General features: G+C 41.2%; 2 protein-coding genes across 7 annotated transcripts in view; one reads left to right on the top strand and one right to left on the bottom strand.

The window, feature by feature from the left end:
• rpl15 (ribosomal protein L15) overlaps positions 1-19,840 on the top strand; it is a 993,591-nt gene that overhangs the window by 93,302 nt on the left and 880,449 nt on the right. The gene's annotated exons all lie outside the window — the stretch shown is intronic.
• ptprua (protein tyrosine phosphatase receptor type Ua) overlaps positions 1-19,840 on the bottom strand; it is a 275,060-nt gene that overhangs the window by 96,811 nt on the left and 158,409 nt on the right. For all 6 annotated transcript variants that reach the window (XM_050034607.1, XM_050034610.1, XM_050034608.1 and 3 more), the window contains exons 5-7: positions 8,390-8,505; positions 3,504-3,675; positions 1,744-2,037 (exon numbers count right to left, since the gene is read on the bottom strand). In XM_050034607.1, coding sequence (XP_049890564.1) covers positions 1,744-2,037; positions 3,504-3,675; positions 8,390-8,505 — 582 coding nt within the window. The remainder of the gene's footprint in view (positions 1-1,743; positions 2,038-3,503; positions 3,676-8,389; positions 8,506-19,840) is intronic.

The raw sequence follows: 19,840 nt of genomic DNA, 5'->3' as shown, positions 1-19,840 counted from the left end.
TACATGAATAGCACATCTGCTTTCATGCCCAATTGCTTTTTGTAACCACACAAAAGCATGAACACTGGGGAAGAAAGCACAGGCCCACATCATTCGTTTAGCATCTGAACTGGGCCTGTGTGTGGCTGACCACCCTCAACAATGGCCCATGGGATTGCAATCCTCTGCACCAGTAAGTATGAAATGTCACACTCAACGACTGTCCAAAAAGAGGAGTCACTGTGCTAAAAGAAATGGCTCTCTGTGACACATTAGGAAGACAAATTCATCCAGAGTTTTGTGTCACGGGGCCTCTGCTGTCTGCTGCCTTCCCCCTGAGGATAAAGCTTCACATCTGAGCAATGGGAGTTGACAGGAGGTGGGTGAGAGGAAGACACTGACGAGAGTGGATCAAAGAGTGTGGCAGGTGACAGGGGCGTCATGCCGTCTACTTGACAGAGCGGCAGGGTGCCTTTTTCACCCGGATGAGTAGCACTGTGGCTAAAACACAGATGAGAGGTGGCGACAGGACCCCTTCCTCTGCTTGCATGACACGAGAGCCTCAACGCTACACGAGCTCTTGAGCTCGACTTTCTTCTACAGCTGGCCTCAGACGCGTCATTAACCCAAGGGTCTAATGCTTCAAATATGAATCCTCACACATTGTCTGGTGCTTTTCAAATATCTAAGACATTCCTGGTCTTGCATGTAAATGACTGTGGATGAAACCATACCTTGGTTCTTCATACGAATGTGTTTTCATTAGGGCGAAGCCTTGGAAAAATAATAAGCATCAGACACCTTTCATGCTGCAATCACAACAAACACACCCTTTGTCTTCCATGGCTGCGGGCAAACTACAAGTTGTTAAGTGATGCGTCAAAACAGTTTGATGCAGCTCCCAGCTGCAGCTCAGAACTCGGGTGTATCTCGGAGCATCAGAGCAGGAAGAGACTCTGAAAACTGTGTTCTCTGTATCTGTGAACTGTGGAAACCAGATGGTCTTCTGTTTGTTTCTTTGTACTGATGCTTTAAGTCCTGTATACGCTGGTGCTGTTATAGCAACGCATGAAACCTCACATGTCCAATTATACTTTCTACATAGGACTAAGAAACAACATCAGACTATTGTTATATAATTACCATGAAGTGCATTAATAGCAGTCGGCTCTTAATAAACAACACGTTTAGGGAAGATTCGTGGGTAACCATATCATCCATTTACATTCAGATATCTTGAGGTGAGAGTTCAAGGGACCCCTTTGAGAGAGATCATACCAATTGATCCCTTAGCAAACTTTAGCCTAACTTTGGAGAATTATTTTACTCACTTTACAACAAGCTATGCCGACACGGTTGGTACCAATGGATGCTAGAAGTTGTTTATTTTGTTTCCCAAGATACAACTTCCTAGCTTAAAATATGAGTGCCCCACAACGTCTTAAAGACAGTAATGCCGGCCTCCAATTATTTTCCCCAGCAGGGGTCAATGGGGGGGGCAGCAATTGTATCAGTAATTGTGCCTCCCTTGGGCTTGTCACTCATTAGCAGGGCTGTCTGGAGGCAAAAATGCTCGCAGTGTTTGAGGTTTAGTTTTAGGTAAGTCTTGGTAGAAGAATTGTAGGCAGGTTTTAATCTAAAAAAAAAGTCTATTCAAACCCTGCCTACTAACATTTATCCCAACCAATGAGATTCCTTCTGGTGGTCTCTGTCTCTGTAACTTAAACTCCAACATAGATGTCATCAGAGCTTAATCTTACTCACCTGCACACTTTGTCCTGCTGGTCAGAGGAGGTCCAGGTGCTCCTGTGCCCCCCTCCCCAGGCCGGGTGAGCAGGACACTGATGCGGTACTCTGTGTCTGGCTCCAGATGCCAAATCTTATAGGTAAGTGAACCCACACCGTGAGTCTCCGTCCACGTGGACTGACTGGCTCGGTACTGGATTTCCCGCCGAATAACTGGTCCGTCCCCCACGATGGAGTTGGTGTTGAGCTGGATGATCAGGTAGGTGGGGCCTGCCCGCAGGAGCTGGGGGGGAGCAATCGGTGTTGGGGGCACTGCAATACAGAATGTCTTGTCATTATACTGAATAATATTACAGTCAAGTTTTTGGTGTGGTTTATTGCTGATATTACTCAGAAAACTGATTTAACGCTGATTAAAGACGGTCAAACATCACCATGTTCTGCAGAAAAGAGCAAAGTCATGACAGCAAAGACGAAGTCGAGCATTTCTGTCATTGATTTTCTCTTTTTTTGTTTTACAGTTTCAATAACATTATTTCTGCTCTGCTGGAGCACTGAGTCATAAAAATCTTTTAATCACATCAGGACTATAAGGCAGCGAGACACAGAGAGACAGAGAGAGAAAGCGAGACTCTTGAATGCTGTAAATTCTTAATTTTCACTCTAATGACGCAGAATAAGAGCTTATTTGCATGAATAATTGCCTAACTAATTCTGTCCTCTCTGCACATAAAGAAATTCAGCCTTGATGGATAATTTGACCCTTATCAACCCGGCGAACATCAAATTAATTCATCACATGACGCAGTGTGTGAGGGAATGCGTATGTGTGTGTGAGCAGAGGGAGGGTTGACTGCTACGTTACATAGTCACTACACCTACTGTACCAGCAGAGCACAATGAGATATTAATATTTAGAATATAAAACAAGACAGATTCTGAATGTACGTTGGTTTACTTAATTGGGAAGTTCAGCATTTTTTTGTGTCTTGCTTCTTTTACCTGTACCGAATGAATAAAACAAAAATGACAATTTGTGGTTATAGGAGGAGTTACACAATCCCCCAATCCCAAATGGATCCCTTACAGACATGTTGACTCAAGTCCTAAGCCCTGACAGACCTAGGACCAATTCCATTTCTTCCCCTTAGCCCTTGTCTAAGATTTCATTGGTCACTTAGATAACTGACCAACCGACCAACCAGCCAACCAAAAAAACAAACAAACAAACAAACAAACAAACAAACCTGAAACTCTATTAGGAGCTGCACCTTGTCAAAATAAATCCAAACCTGTATGACTGGACCATGTGGGAATTTAATTTGAAAGGACAGACACAGGAAGTGTCCACACTCAGCAGTCAGACAGGAGTCAGGTTAATTTCCAGGGCTGGTACCTGCGGTTATTCCACAGGCTAGTTAACAACATGTCGGGCAGGAAATCCAAAGTGTGGGATCATTTTGAGAAGGTGAAGGACGAACCCAAGGTGATATGTAAACTCATCTTCATTGGTCGACTACAAACATGACGTATCATCTGAAACATGGAAGTAGCTACATGCCCATTAGCCCACAGCGCCATTAACAGGCGGCTCGCTCAGTGTGTGACGTGCACTTGTAGATAAAATGTAGTTGTTGGGTAAAGGGTGGATATGAGTTTTATCTCTCTGTGTTGAGTGGAGCACTAACCTCCACTAAAAGGAAGGAGGAGGAATATGCCTCCTGGTAACTCTCGGCCAACACTGGTTAAATTAGTCACGTGTTCCTAAATCTGCTTACCTCTGACAATGAGTTCTCCAAAGTTGGACACAGCGGCGCCCCTGGGGGACAGGGTGATGCAGCGGTAGAGGTCCTGCTCCCCACGCTGCGCCTCCACCTGGAACGTCGCCATCAGCCGCTTATGGCTCAACCGAGACAGCATGGACGTGTCCAGCACCACGCTGTTCCTCCGCTGACAGACCACACAGAGAGAGAGCAGGTATGAGCAACCCGAGTCACACATGTTTACCTGAAGTCTATTCATGTGATTAAAAATGGGCGGCAGGCTGAGAAGCAGACAGGAAGACAAAGGAGGGTTGGAATTAGCTACATGGGAGGGCAAGATAATGAATGCGTGATAAATGTCACCGGTAACAATGGTGTTTTCGCTCGAGAGGCTGGTGACACAGGCCTCCCGGTGTATTGTTTCCGGCACAGGGGCTCGAACTGACATCTCCTCATCTCTCGCCATGCTAATGTGTCAGTGCTCCAGGCACACTGGCAATTGGCTCGACACGTGGAACTGGATACTGAGGCCAACACTTGCAATGAGCTGTTCCAGGTGGGAGCCACAATATATGCAGCTCTCTCACAGAATAAGCAGATTATTATGTAAACTGTCGCCTGCTCTCACTTTCTGCAAGTAAGTAGGTTTGACATCCACGTGTTTCAATTGGTTTAGGAGGGATAGGGGAAAAATTGGTTTAAGAAAATAAGAAATTAGATGCACAGTGGCTGGGAACCAATGCCTAACTGTACAGGTTATACCTCATTTTAACTTCAATATCCTCTTTTATATAAGCTCCAATTCTTAATTTGTTTGCTATTCGTCTGGCTTTCAACACTCAGTTTGACTCGTCAGAGTACAGCATACACATGTTTGATTTTTAACATCAGTCAAAATAAACTGCATCCAACATTAAAGTCCACCTTTAGACTTTAGAGCTAATAAATGCTTCCATTAGCCGAGTGTGCTGCCATTTCTGTCTGGCAGTGAGCCCCGTGTCATATCATAATTAAGAGTTGATGCAAGAAGTGCTTCAGGTTTGGACTGAGAAAACGTTGATGTTAAAGATGTAAATAGCATCTGAGACAGCCGTCTGAAGCGTGGGCCAGAGGACAGTGGTGGAAATATGATGCTAATTGATTAAGAAACATTATGCTAACAATTTGTTTGGACTAGCTAAATAGAGGAGAGAGTGTGGAGGAGCAGCCACAGACTGGTGCAGAGAGGACCTCCACAGCACCGCAGAGATCAAAGAGAAGGCAGCAATTAGCAGTCTCAGTGTTGATGATCAAACGGGCCCCGCACAACAAATAGAGGAACAGAAGGCAGTAATGGTTTGCGATATATCTCTATTTTCTGCTGTTACCTGTTTTTTTTTCTCTTAATGAGAAAAGCAGGGAGGAGCTGAAGCGAGTGTTGACTTACGGAGAAAAGTTCATGGCAGCATACTGTCAAATCACAAAAGACAAGCCTCGTATTGTTTGTTTGCATCTTCCTGTGAGTGCGTGTGTGTGTGCGCGCGCGTGTGTGTGTGGCTCCGCCAACAAAGTCGCAAACTCTGAAACTGATAAAAATGTCTCTTTCACATGCCGATGATCTTCAAAGGCTTCAATTCAGAGAAGAGAGAGGGGGGGTGTGAAATAAAATCGGGCGGAAACACAAGGGATGGATCACCAAGTATAGTGAGATCTCATTTGCAAAGCGCCTTCTCCCTGCTGCCATCATTTCAAAAGCACTTAGATGTGCATGCTTCAAGGCCAGAGGAAGAGTGGAGGCATTCAGGGATGGATTTTTGAAGACTAATATTAGCTCATATTCAAACTAGGAAAATTGAAACTATTTTCAGTTGCTGCATGAGAGAAATGACTTTAGGGGCTTTAGTAAACTAAATGCCACCACAATCAAAAAGCTACAAAAGCAGCGCAAACTTAATAATCTTCCAAACCCTCAAATGACTCATTTCCCTGCAACAACACAACCATTAAAAGACAAACTCAGAGCCACAAACTTGCTGTATTATTTAACATGATCAAATTACAGTATTATTGCTGCTGTTAAACTGACAGGATAATATCTGCCTTTCCCTTTAACAACTATACAGTTCATCACAAGGTCAGAGGAGGTGACTCCAGCTCTTTATCATCAGCCAGCTCTTTTTTTTTTAATAGAGATTTAATGTTGTACGTGGGGGACTTGTGGAGGACAGAGTTAAAAAAAGAATAGCAAAAATTGATGTAGCAGAAGCAAAGATATCCTGACTTGTTTTACCTTATATGGGTCGAGCTCCACATCAGTGTATCCTGTAGCCATAACGCAACTAATGTGTATTTTCTTTCTTTCTTTTTTTTTTTTTTAAACCCACCGCGCCTGGTAAATGCCAGCAGCATTCAAACTCCAAGCCCCCAGCTTGTGATGCCAGCTTTCAATTAAAAATTTGTCATGTGTGTCCAAGATATGTTAGAAACTGTATGTCACTTCGGTAATTACTTCAGACCTGGCAAAATGCCCTCAGAGTCTCCAGACAGCTTTAAATCCAAATATAGAGAAAAAAAATATGTGTAAAAGAAAATGTGAATTAATGCATGTTTCCATCCATTACCAATGCCATTAATTCACTGCAAAAGAAGAGGCCACAACGAGATGACATAATTAAAAGAGCACCTGTCAGGCCTTTAACTTAACAATCAACATAAAAATATGATGGATATTTCTGTTTTTTTAATGTATTAATTTTAGGAGTGTTACAGTCAAGGTTTAAGTGTGCATGTGCGTCATGATTTATTCACTACTTCTGTTTACAGTGAACTTTTTTTCACCTAATTTTCGATCCCCACTCTGGCTTTTTTTAATTCACAAATTGAAAATGAGCATAAAAACGGAGGGATGCAAACACACTTGCAGACAACATTAAAATCAGTTCCCTGATCAATACAGTAAAGTGATGCTGGAGTGTAAAAAAGGTGGCATGTCCCTTTAAGTAAAAGCAGAAAGTAGATTCCATTATTTGGGTTCAGTTTGCAACGTAACCCTAAGCTCAGCCATCCCAATGGACGTGGGGGGAATGAGGATAAAATGTGCGTTGGGCATGATGATAGTTGTTTTATCCAGTGTGGTGTTAGGTAGTGAAAGATAACCGACACAGCATCTGGGGAAATTAATCTGAAATTCCACAATACTGCCGTAAAAAGATCCGCCATTACACCAGCTTTGCATTTTTACACTGAACCAAACAACGTTGGCATAACCCTTCTCTAGTTTGTGATTTTAGATACTGTACCGCTGCTCTGGAACCAAACGAGGCATGATGTGTACAGCAGCAGCTTCCCCTCGAGTGTTACTACCTCCGCTGCCGGCTGTACTCCTATTCTATGTTCAGCACAGTCGTCAGTATAAAATGTTGGCGTTGCACATTTCTGCAAACCACGGATAAGTTATATTTGTATGTTTCGTACGTATGATATCAACATTTCTAAAGAGGCGTAGTTTAAGAGCTGAATTTGTAATCAGGAGACGGAGGGGATGGTGGATGCAGATCACTGTTCGAGACCTTTTTTCTACCGGGGATAGTGACACAAAAAGCAACTATTTCAAGCCAAAACATGATTTTCTCACTCCGAAAGTCATTGAATTCTGGCGCTTGGGCATTGACTTCCGGTGCTGTCCTTTCACGTCGGCATGATACGCATCTGGTCATGGTTTGTTTAACGGTGCCTGGTGCCGTCAGGGGAAACACAACAGGACATTAATTAAAGTTAAGGTGGCAGAAGTCCAAGTAGGGCAGGCAGGAGGGGTGATGGATGGGTCCAACAATACGGATTTTCACCTGGGAGGCTGGTGTCTGCTTCCTGTAAGATTGTAAAGCCAAACCTTGTTCTTTTTTCCTAAACCCAACTACGCGCTTTTGTTGTTGAAGAAAAAACAGCGTCAATTCGTGGAGTTGTACTGATGTAGTGCATTTATTTTGAAAGAGACTGTATGTAACAGGCAGAACTTGACACGGCGTCCCAGAATGGCACCAACCAACGCACCCAGGGTACCTTGCACATGGTATCTAGACGTGGAACGACGACCAAATGCCGATATGTGATGAGGTTGGAGTGAGAACGTGTTGGTTCTGACCGACCTCTTTAACTCAGACGACTGGAGTATATCTTATTCACTGTCTTAAAGGTTTATTGTAAATTTAACTAACTGATAAAAATGTAACCAGTGACGGGTAGGCATAAACTCTGTGTTGTGCTCGAGCAGCTTGGACATCATTTTTATCCAAACACATCCACTCCCCTGCTTTAATATCAATGTTTGACAGTGTTTTGAAACATCCACCACTTGAGACTTCTGATCTCGCTTTTTATTGTTTTCCATTGATGAAATATTCTCTATGAAAACTTTTAAGATGATGCCATGACGAAGCATTTTTGGGCATCTAGTTTGAGGAGGAGGCACAAGTTTAACTAACCTTCAATTACTAACGGGACCTCTTGGCTTTGGCTCGTATCAAAGTGTGTCGCTGCTTAATCAAAGACGTTGGTCACAAGTAACAAAATCTTTTTCAGACCGTATAGCTTGTAGAACGTGTTATCTGAGGACAGGAATATTCTCTTAACTGGTTTAGACTCAGTGACAGTATGAAAAGCTCTTGTCAACAGCAGCCTGAATAAGACTTTAATGGGAATGTGGCCAGCAGCGGTGCATGCAAATGTAGCTACTGTAAGTTGCTCTGGATAAGACTGTCAACTAAATGCCAAACATGCAGAACGTCTTATCTTTATCCTTTGTGTTGCTTCTTCTTCCTACAATCTCCAATCCCATTCTATTATCCAGGTGCTGAGATGCTGGCTTGACTGTTCAAGCAAAGATAAGAGAAAAAACCCAACACACACACATCTTTATTCCTCACCTCCAAGAGGAAGGGCTCAGTCTCAGAAACTTTGCCCGTGGCGACACACTGGAATGAGGCATTCTGCCCAGCATTAACCTCCACGTCACCCAGCCGAGAGAAATGAGGCACCTTGTCTGTGGAAGGAGGACACACAAGACACACAAACAGTGATGAAAGTGGCACATCTGGAGCTGAGCATCACTGTCCAGACATATTAAACACACAGCTGTGAATTGTAATTTATTCAGAGCCTGTACAAATACACACTCAGGCCTGGGTACAACCTCACAGACATGAGTGCATACATATAGCACATGTATAATGAACACATGTACATACAGTATTGATACAAACCTTGCAAAAACATTCATCTAAATAAGTCAATAAACCTTTTATGAACTTATCAATTTTAAAATATCGGCTTTTTGTAATCAAACTGAATCATCTCTCCCCCAGCAGCAAAACGCTAGCATTAAAAAATATACATCATAAGGCTGCATGAGACTAAATAACTTATCAACACAGACATTTTTTAAAGATTACACACACACACACACACACACACACCCACACATTCTTCATTCAGTTTGACAGAGACGCAGTTGCCTACAATCACAGAGACGCTGTTTTTCTGCAGCATCAAATACTGTACTCCTCCAGCATTTATTAAGAAGCTTCTAAATCTAGAGTCTGAATTACATTGTTATTTAAACCCCGATCAAAAACACAAGTGAATCCCTATTATGTGTTTCTAGGGCAGCGTGTTATTACTTTATAATAAATCTCACTAAAATATAAAACAACGAAAGCTGGGCTAATTTTATCAAATGACTCGACTGAATGGGCTTTGAGACGTGCATAAGGAATGCGTCTGCTGGGATGCATTGCTTTTATCAAATGACATACCATGCTGTTAGTCACAGCAGTCTCTGTCCGTATTCACATACAGCATTACATTTGTTTACTGTAATGCGCGCAACACCATATGGTAGCCCACGGAGTCGTGATACATCCACAGTGTCACCGTTTAACACAGTGCAACATATTTTCAGCTCAATTCTTTAAGGCTTCCTGTGGAGATTTCTTCAACACATTTCAGTTTACATTTGGTTTTTCTCACCAAAACATACTGTTGTTTTCTTTAAGGTCTAACAAACAAGTTGAGTGCATTTCCTTGCTCATAAAATATATAGAAATAGGATGTTTGGAATATTTTTTCAACATTGTTTACATCCATGTTTGCTGGCTAGCAGTCCTCCTCTTCCCTGCCTTTTATTGGTACATATGGAAGTTTTTATTGGACTTTATTATTTGTACTTATGTAATAGTACAAAATAAAATGAACAAATAAATTATGATGGATAAACATAAGACTATTTACCAGCCTCAACATTAAAGTGATAAATACATTAATGCATCAGTAGTTTTATTTGATCTTAAATGGGCCGTTCTGCATGATGAGTACTTTTACTTCTTGTTTCTCTTGTACTTTTACCTGAGTAAAAGATCTTCCACCACTGCAACCCTGTGTCAATTAGTCTATTAGCTCAATGCCAACACATAATGGGAATTACCATTAAATTGCTACTGAAAACTAGCATTGCAGTAATATCAAACTTACAAATGATCAAGTGTTGATTCAAATGCTTAACATAAAAAGAAACGTGCTCATACTTAGTAACATAAATTCCCCATGCTCTCTAGAAACGAACTAGCCTACTTGCCACAGTTATCTCATATGAGGGACACTTGATTGACCCATTGCAGTTTGCGTACAGGTCCAAGAGGGGGGTCCAGGACGCCACCATAACTTTGTTAAATCACATCTACAAGCACCTTGAGAGCTCTAACAATCATGTTAGATTGATGTTTGTTGACTTTTCATCCGCCTTCAATACTATTCAGCCTCATCTACTAATCCAGAGACTGATGAACAACTTTGGTCTGGAAGGCATTATTGTTGGCTGGATTTTGGATTTTCTGACTTGCAGAACACAAAGAGTCAGAGTTAATGGTCAACTCTCTGATCTATCTGTATCATCTACTGGCTCACCTCAAGGATGCGTCCTCTCTCCTCTGCTGTACATACTGTACAAAAATAACTGTTGTAGCACCTTTGAAAACCGCCATATATTGAAGTTCGCGGGCGACACGGTCATAGTGAGCCTGCTGAATAACTCTGAAACTTCACATGGTCCTGTGGTTGATTATTTCTTAAAATGGTGTCAGGAATCTTTTTTATCTTTGAATGTTTTGAAGACAAAGGATATGTGTGTTGATTTTAGACGTGTGCAGCCCTCATCTCCTGACTTCACAGTGATTGATGGTCAGGCAGTTGAAATCGTAGAGTCCTGTAAGTACTTAGGCACTATTCTTGACAACAAGCTGACATTCGAGAAAAATACGGACTCGATTTATAAGAAAAGTCAGCAGTGTCTTTTTTGTCTTAGAAAAATTGCTAAATTCCAGGTTGACTGTACCCTGATGACTATGTTTTATCGTTCTTTTATTGAGTCTGTGATCACGTTTTCTTTCATCTGTTGGTTTCAATCCTTGAGGGTAAAAGAGAGAAATCTACTAAACAAGGTTGTTAGTGTTTGTAGTAAAATCACCAGGTCTGCACAGGAAACATTACAGGACCTTTACAACACACAGCTGATTAAGAAAGCAAACTCCATCTTGTCCGACTGCTCTCATCCTCTACACCAACAGTTTCAGTTTTTACCATCAGGTTCACTGCTCAGACTCCCACTTGCTAAAACGAACAGATACAAGCACTCCTTTGTTACTTCCGCTGTCTCTCTTCTTAACGGCAGGAGGAAAAGTTACAGTAGCTTATTCAATAGTGTGGAATATCTAAATCTTTTTTAACTTGAGTTTGAGTGAGTATTTATTTGGCTTGTCCACAATGTGTTTATTAGGCTGTGTGTATTTGTGTATCTTTGTACTTTGTGTTGCTCCCACTTGCTGTGAAACTAATTGCCCCACTAGGGACAAGTAAAGCAATTGATTGATTGATTGATTGATTGATTGATTGATTGATTGATTGATTGATTGGAATGTCGCCACCTGCTGGCGTGGCGAGTAACTGCACCTCACACATATTGTTTCACAGATCCTGCTGTGGTAGGAATCGGACAAAATTATGCAAATACATGTAGATGGTGAAATATTTTTGGATCATGGTACACATTTGTAGATTGGCCTGTGTGGGTTACAAATAATAAAGTCCAATAAAAACATATGTTACCACCAACAGTTGTTATTCAGTGTAATAGCATGAAACAGAACATGGGCTAATGGTGCTGGTGCAGTTGGTAGAACATGAGATACAAACAAAACTGGGGTTCACTTATAAAAACATCACCTCACAGTGCCTCCAGTGATGAAATCAGAGTTACTGCTGTGTGGTTGTATGTCTCCACGAAGTAGTCAAGCTGCAGTTACAGTTTACATCCATGTCTGTCAATGTAGACATCATTAATTAATGTTACCAATTCAGTATCTGACCAATAGCCCTTTTCGACAGGCATGGACTGGCTTGGTTTGGGCCATCAGCCCAGCACAGCAGGAGTTTGCATTTCCATCACAACAGGGCTACCTTCTTGAAGGTGAGTCTTAAACTGATGATGGCTTGTCTTGATCGATGACGTTTAGAAGCAGTGGGTTGATCCACAGCTAAAGTTCCCTGTTATTTTTGCTGCATGTGTTTTTCCAGAGCAGGGCAGGTAAAAGAAGTTTGCCTGTTGGAGGTGAGCTGTTTGCAGAGGTGCAGGAAGAGCCTGTTGTCTGCAGCTCTTCATCAACATCTCACTGTGGCTGTTTCTGCTTTTACAGTACTTTCCTTCCTGAAGTTGCGAACAAAGTCCAGCTAATTCAGTAATAACACCTCTCTTTTTCTATAGATTCTTCACAATAAAAGTCCCCCGTTATTTTGTTATATAACATCTTTTGAGGAAAGGAAATGCTGAGTTTTCGAGCAGCAACTCCACACACCTTCTAATATGGCGGATAGCGAACATGAAGCAGTAAAATGAAGCAGATATGTAAAGTAAAAACAGGAAGCAGGAGAGAAACTAAACTCAAAACCACACAGATTCAGTTAGAAGCTACAGACGCACTGAGATCTGAACACAGCGACTTTTAAAGACGCCTTTCTCTCTGGTCTCCTGCAGACAGAGGTCAGTAGAGTCTTGCAACACACACTCTGTGGTCGGTGAGATGTCACTGGTCCCCGCTTAAGGGTGGGTGGCCCAGCTTTTGGACCTACTCCTGAGAAGGTCAATCTCCGGAGCGGCTTGGCGTGGCAATGCGTGCCAAAACGGATAATGGAAACGTAAATCGGCGAGGCTTGGCTTTACTCAGTGTGACAATGGAAAAAGGGTACAAATGTCTCCCCGTCTGTTCCTGAGTGTTTAATAATGGACAGAAAAGTGTTTTTGCAGATGATGTCACAGTGAAGCTGACCTTTGACGATTTGGATATAAAATGTCGTCACTTCATCATTTTATCCTCGTAGACATTTGCGGGAAAGTTTGTCATATAACTAAGAATTCTTGAGTTATGTCCAAGAAACAAAATCTATCTCTCTTCATTGTTGAGTCTAAGTGGACATTTGCTGAACAAAGTCCCTCAAGGTGTTCTTGAGATATCGTGATTATGAAACAACCTGAAACATAATGCCTCCGGTCACGGCGATCGCTGGTGCAGAGTACCTTTAATGGGGAGAATTAAAATAATCTTCACAAAATTGTCCTTCAAATACCTTTTTTTTCATTCAATTATTCTCAAAATCATATATACAGCATGTACATCCGATTTCCTCTCCTGTCCTTCAGTCTAATTCAGTGCATGTCAGTTCCATTTATTCTGACTCTGCTGCAGATCTGCTGCTACGCGGCCCCGTCTCTTAGAAATTACATTCATATACAACTAATTTGAAAGAGCAAATATGTTTGAGGGAAATATAGTGCTGAGTGAAACATGTTTTCTATTAACATAATGAGGAAATGTTGCTAATTAGCAAAATGTTCACTGACAACATGTCACCTTTTTTTTATAGCCATTTGACTGAAATCACAGTCTTCCCTATACCCTTAACCAAAGTGCTTTTGTTGCCTGAACCTAACCACAGACAGAACATGTACAGCATAGTGCATAAATGTAGTGTTTCATTAACCGAAAGAAATGCTGTCTCTGAACATAATTCAGGCAGCAATTACATCGTCCCCACAGCAATTTTAAAAACAACTGACTAATATACAAATGCAACGTCTGATGGGGTTGTGCCACGCTGTTGCCAGATCAAAGTAGCAGGGGATCATTTTCATTGTCATGTTGTCATTTCCAGCTATGTTCTGATCTCCACGCAAGTCGCAGAGCATAGAGATGCTATAGAGTTTGTGCGTGTTTATCATTAATACATCAGTCTGACATTATGATTTGTGTTACTGCAATGCAGACAAAAACATTTCACTGCGTCTGACAAGCAGATACACCAGTGATACTCGAGGTTGTTTTTTTAACCAGCTCCCCATAAAGCCCTTGAAAATGTCTGAGTGAGTTTCAGTCTTCAAAATCTGATACCATAAAAATATTTTTTAAAAAGCAGGTGATTTAGATAACAACAGATCTTTTAGAAAGCAGACATTCTGACTTTGCATCGCAGGGAAAGCACAATTGTTAGTAATAACATCAAGGATGATGCCATCGCTGTGTGACAGTGAGTAAGCATGCACAGCACAGGAACCTGAAACTGAAGCAGCTGAACGTAATCCAGCCATCGCTCATTGTATTATTTACACCTGTGCTTTCCCTGCTGTGTGTGACGATGTGTCAGAGCGTCTTGGCTCACCGGTAAGGTCGCTATAAAGCATCAGCTGTTTGCTGTAGAAAAAGTGCTGCCCTTTCCTCATCACTGTGCACCTAATTTTAAGTGGTACTTAAGTGCCTCAGTTGGCTTTACGTCAAGATTTAAAATTCATTACATTATCTAAAAGGTATTGTGGTCCTCACTGTATCTAGCAATTATCTCTGTAGTACTGGTGTATTTTATCTCTAACCCTCCAACATTTGCATTAACCTAAAAGTTGGCACATAGTTTATCACGTACCCGCCCACTCTCTCTGTTCTCACATGAGACAAAAGTTTAACTGAGACAAGTTTTGAAGAGGAGGCTATAGTGCTCTTAGTTTTGGACCACAGCTGACATTAATTATATTTTGTGCTGATAAATAATAGAAATAAATGAGAATTTTAAAACAGTCCCTGCTTCTCAATTAGTTTTAAAAAAAATGTCTGACTAAGCATTAGGCCTATACAATACAAAAACTTTACAAAATTAATGTTACTAACGTCTAAACAAAAGGCTACGACTGAGATAAAGTTTTTGAGGGTTAAAACCAAAGTTCTACCAGATATCATACCTGTATCATAAACCTTTGTTTGCCACAGAGGTTATTTCCAACAATAAATCAAAATCCAATGGAAAAATTCTATCAGCTTTTTGAGGAGGGAACAAGTGTGATGCGTCCTCCCTCAGGCACTCTATTGGTCTATAGTTGATGTGAGTGTTGGAGGGTTAAAACCATATTTTAATAGTTCAGTTTACTGGCAAATGTCACTTCATGCTAACCCTAGCAGACAGCAAATGTTGTTTTGCTATAAAAGAAGCACAAACTTTATATTGTGTAACAACACCCGCTCCCTACATAATGTGAATGTGTTTGTTAGTACCAAGTCAGCACTGTCTTTTCTAAATTGGCTGATTTATTTTTCAAGTGTATTTAAAAACAATAACCATCAGCTTCATCAAATAGTGGATAGCTAGCTTATTTACCTTTCCACCCTCACTAGTTTAGAGGAAAGTAATAAACAGGCCTCAGCTGCAAAAATATTGTGTCGTAATATCAGTGACATTTGTTCAAGTGCGATCTTTAAATGCACATACATATATATATATATATATATATATATATATATATATACACACAGGAGGTGCCAGGCTGTTGTGGCTATGTATGGTTCTTCCACATGCTACTGAGGCTCCTGTTTGTTAAACGGATAAACTGTTAAATTGCCAATATGTCTTGTTTCTTCAGACTTTAATCATCCAATCCACCAAACAAGAGTCAAGAGCAAAAAAAAAAGCTGTTCGGCATTGGCAGAGAAGATTTGGCAAATTTTTCATGGGCGCAACCCACGTACTCAGCTCTGCTGCTCATCCCACAAATGCATGTTCCTTACAAATGTGGCACCATTTAAAAGGGAAATAAACAGGCTTTACAACGGTATAAGATTTATTGCCAAGAAGCATTTTTACAACAAAGAAACAATCTACCACACACAGATTTCCTTACTTTTTGTGCTAAGTTTATATATATTAAATAAACTACAAAATTAAAACTGAAGTTCTGAAGTAGCCCGGGCTATTATTTGCTTCAGTCACTGAAATCAACAGGCCTATATTTGGGACAGGCCTTTCATTCCCTTCACACAAAACTGTTGCTCAGCAAACATCGGAAACACAATCAAAGTGTTTATTTAAACCAGTGTGAATATTACTTGCTTAGAAATTAGGCTTCAGATAATCTATTTATTATGACTAATTAATTTGATTGAGCTCCGACAGACAGAGCATCAGAGACAGAATGAGTTACAGCACCCATTATACCGACACAACACCACTCTATCCTGTAAAAAGCAATCCTCACAACTTGGATTAATTTTTATGAAAAACCCTTTTGATTCTTTTGATCGTAGGACAGATTAAAAAAATACGAATAACTTACAGGGTAATAGAGGAATTGACACATACTTTGAGGTAGCCAACAATCTTGTTTTATACATCTGAAGAAATTCTATTAAAAGAAAATAAACTGCTTGGCAACCAGACCAGGCCTCTAATTGAGACAGGTGTTTATTTGTCAAAATGTACAGCCACACTGGGCTAGTAAAGGGGACTAGGCTTTTAACTGATGTTTTATGGTAGTTACTAGCGGACGTTATTTTATGCAAACACCAGCTATCAGACAGCAACATGTGTTTTGCTTTAAAGTAGCATAAAATTAACATTTCACCATCTGCTTCCTACATAACATGAACATGTTTATTATGTGGCCAAAAACCAAGACAATCGGCCAAAGCTTTCAACAGACAGCTAGCTCACTGATCGTTCCAACTTCAGTAAGTAATTAATAGTCATGTACCATGAAAATACTGGTAATCTGGGATATTGTCTGGCCATGGGCTATTTTAAGAATATATCTATAAGTACGTCTAATTTTACTTGTGTCATATAAATCCGGTGCTTTCCTGTCGATGCTTGTTCCCTGCAGGTTGTCAGAAGACATTGTGGTAAAGTGTAACAAAAGTCAACTCTTATAAAAATGACTGCACTAAGCAGATTGTGGATTAAATAGATTATACAGTGTGACAGTTTGAAAGCTAAGAGTTCTGTTTATCTATCCACAGTACAGAAGCATCATTTACTACACTTTCACCAATAACCCTGAACCTCCTGAGCAGCTTTTAAACAATGAGAACAATGGGAACAATGGGAACATGGCCACCTTATAAAATACAGTAATATAAAACCATACTAATAGAAACGCAATGTTCTGGTTTTACATGGTGAGTTACAGCCTCCTATTGTACACCACACTGGAATGATTTTTCAGGCAATGAAACAAAGTGATAAAAATATAATGAGAAAATAATAACCTCCATCATATAGGAGGAAGAAGCACAGTGATCACAGTGTGGAGCTCCTGCTGTGGTGTAAATAGGACATGTTCTGGGCAAATTGTTTCTGCAGGACACCAGTGATGCAGAGACTGACACCTTTCACACAACACACACTTTCATCTGTGGTTTCCACAGTAACCAGCAGTAACATCTGGCCGAGGATGGGTCGATATAACTTGAGTCTCACATTTTAGCAATTGCTCATTTTCCCTTCCCTCTCTGCAGCCCTTTTTATGCTCTCCGACCAATAAGCAGAGCGAGGAAGCTCTGCAAACAAACTCCCTCAGGTGCATATATCAAACAACACCTAACTCATTCCACAAGTATAAACCTTGTATGTATTAAACTCTGCAGACCAGAAGCAAAGCTGAAGTGAAACCTAGCAAAGTAAACTCCCTGTCAACATTTGTTACGGTGCCAGAGAGAGGAAACAAGCATAAACTTTCAAGTCATCTTTTAAAGACGGGCATTCACAGCCCCAATTATAGGAGAAGTCATTTGAGGATGAGGCAGTTGCATTAACAGTTACTGAGAAAAAAAAAAGTAATTTAAAATCTAAAAGCCCAGCAGTGTGGATGTGTGACCTGTCTAGCCTCAATTAATACGGCTAAACATAAATATAGGCAAGGTAATTTGAGTCTCAGATGCATTCTAGCTGTCTTAGATGTTGGCTCTCGAAATTAGTAATGCTGCCTCTTATTCTTGATGCAGGACAGATTGGTTTTGACTGAAACACAGGTTTGGAATAAAGTTACAGACTCTGGAGGAAAAACACCACAAATGTCAAATGAGTGGGAAAGCAAACTGAATAGCAGTTGCCTTGGACTTGAAGCTTTCCTAAGGGGGTGTACCATTATTCTTGCTACCGGTGGGAACATTGATGCCAGTTAACCCATGTTTACTTACATCTTTGTGTGACTGTGAGTGGTTTTAAGGGCCGTTATGGACGACTACTCCTGCAGCTACACCAGCTGCTACAAAAGAATATGTGATTGTGCACATGCATGCTTTTCCTGTACTTGGCATTTGCTTGTGTATGAGTAGATGATTGTACATATGTGTATTTATTGTGTGTATATAAAGCAGCTCCTGGCAGAAAAACCAGCCCCTAATATGAGCTAATAGGCATGTGGTGGGTCCGCCATCTGCAACAAGGCTAAACCCAGTCTGACTCACGTATCAAGGGGCCCTGGCAACACTAGGTAACCAAAAGCCCCATCCATAATCACCATGGAAACACATCCTGCTCCACTGAGGATAGGGTGACAGAGGGCAAGTGGCAAACTTTGAGATGAGTAAAAAAGGTACACAAAATTTAAAAAAGATTTGCGCTGGTTTTAGAGAGGGTTATTCCAGACCCTCTGTCTGCTTCCCAGTGAGGATTCGATGATTAATAACGCGCGGCCTGTCTGATTTTTCAGTAGAGCCAGAGAAGGATATTTGAATTTCATGAGCTAATGAATACCCTACATTATCATTCATTAACATTTTCTCACATTTATGCGGCTACAAAACAATAGTACTGTTCTCACAGAAGGCCAGTGGAGAGCAAAGCAGCAAGGTTTGACAGAAATACAAGGTTACTGAACAACAATGACAGTATTGTTGGATATAAGCTGCATATTTGATTTTTTTTTTTTTTTGTGGCGGTGGTAGCACACTGGGGCAGCAGAACAAGCTATAAACAAAGCATAGTTACATTGCAGTTACATTAGCCCAAAACCTTTCTGGCAATATGATAACCTTAAAGGGATAGTGCATCCAGACCCATTTTTCTCCAAGGTTTTTTCTCAGAGACCAAATGAGAATGCATTTTAGACTTAAAGGGATAGTGCACCCAAAAATAAAAATTCAGCCATTATCTACTCACCCATATGCCGATGGAGGTCCTGGTGAAGTTTTAGAGTCCTCACATCCCTTGCGGAGATCAGCGGGGGGAGCGGCTAGCACACCTAATGGCAGACGGCGCCCCAGACTAACGTCCAAAATTGAATCCACAGAGTATCTCCATACTGCTCATCCGTAGTGATCCAAGTGTGCTGCAGCCCCGACATAAAAAGTTGTTTCAAAAAACATCATATGAACTCTGTTTTTAGCCTCACTGTAGCCTGTAGCTCTGACTGCTTCTCTGTGCTCCACGTTCACGTGTGTGCGCTTGCGTAAGACCAGCGAAAGCATGAGCTTTGCCCCCCCGTGTTTACATCACATGACACGTGCACCGGGAGGGGGAGACAACGGTAACCACAGAGCTAAAAGATAATTTGCACTACGGTCTTTTAGCAAAGGACAGCCCAACATGTCTGAAGACTTTGAAATTGAGGAGGAACAGCATTTCTTTGTTGAGCCGTATTTGTTTGAGCCCGAGTATAAAGTACTCAGGCTCAAACGGAACTCAGGCTACTGGACGAAGCAGCCGCCGCAGCTCATGAGCCTCACCCTCAGCCAGCCGCAGAATACCGGAGTTGAGCACTGGAAACCTGGTGGTGTAGTTGTTTCAAATGCAAAGCAATGCCAACGGAAGAGGAAAGTCTTTGCTGCTCAGACTGGGAATTGGCGATGCCTGCACTTGAGAATCTGGACATCAGTACTGACGAGACTGCTGCTCTTCAGAGATCACTGATCACCCTGAGCGCGCACACGTGAGCACAGGAGCACAGAGAAGCAGTCAGAGCTACAGGCTACAGTGAGGCTAAAAACAGAGTTCATATGATGTTTTTCAAAACA

The sequence above is a fragment of the Epinephelus moara genome, chromosome 22 (assembly GCF_006386435.1).
Source record: "Epinephelus moara isolate mb chromosome 22, YSFRI_EMoa_1.0, whole genome shotgun sequence".
Lineage (NCBI taxonomy): Eukaryota > Metazoa > Chordata > Actinopteri > Perciformes > Serranidae > Epinephelus > Epinephelus moara.
This window is presented reverse-complemented; position numbering and strand designations above follow the sequence as displayed.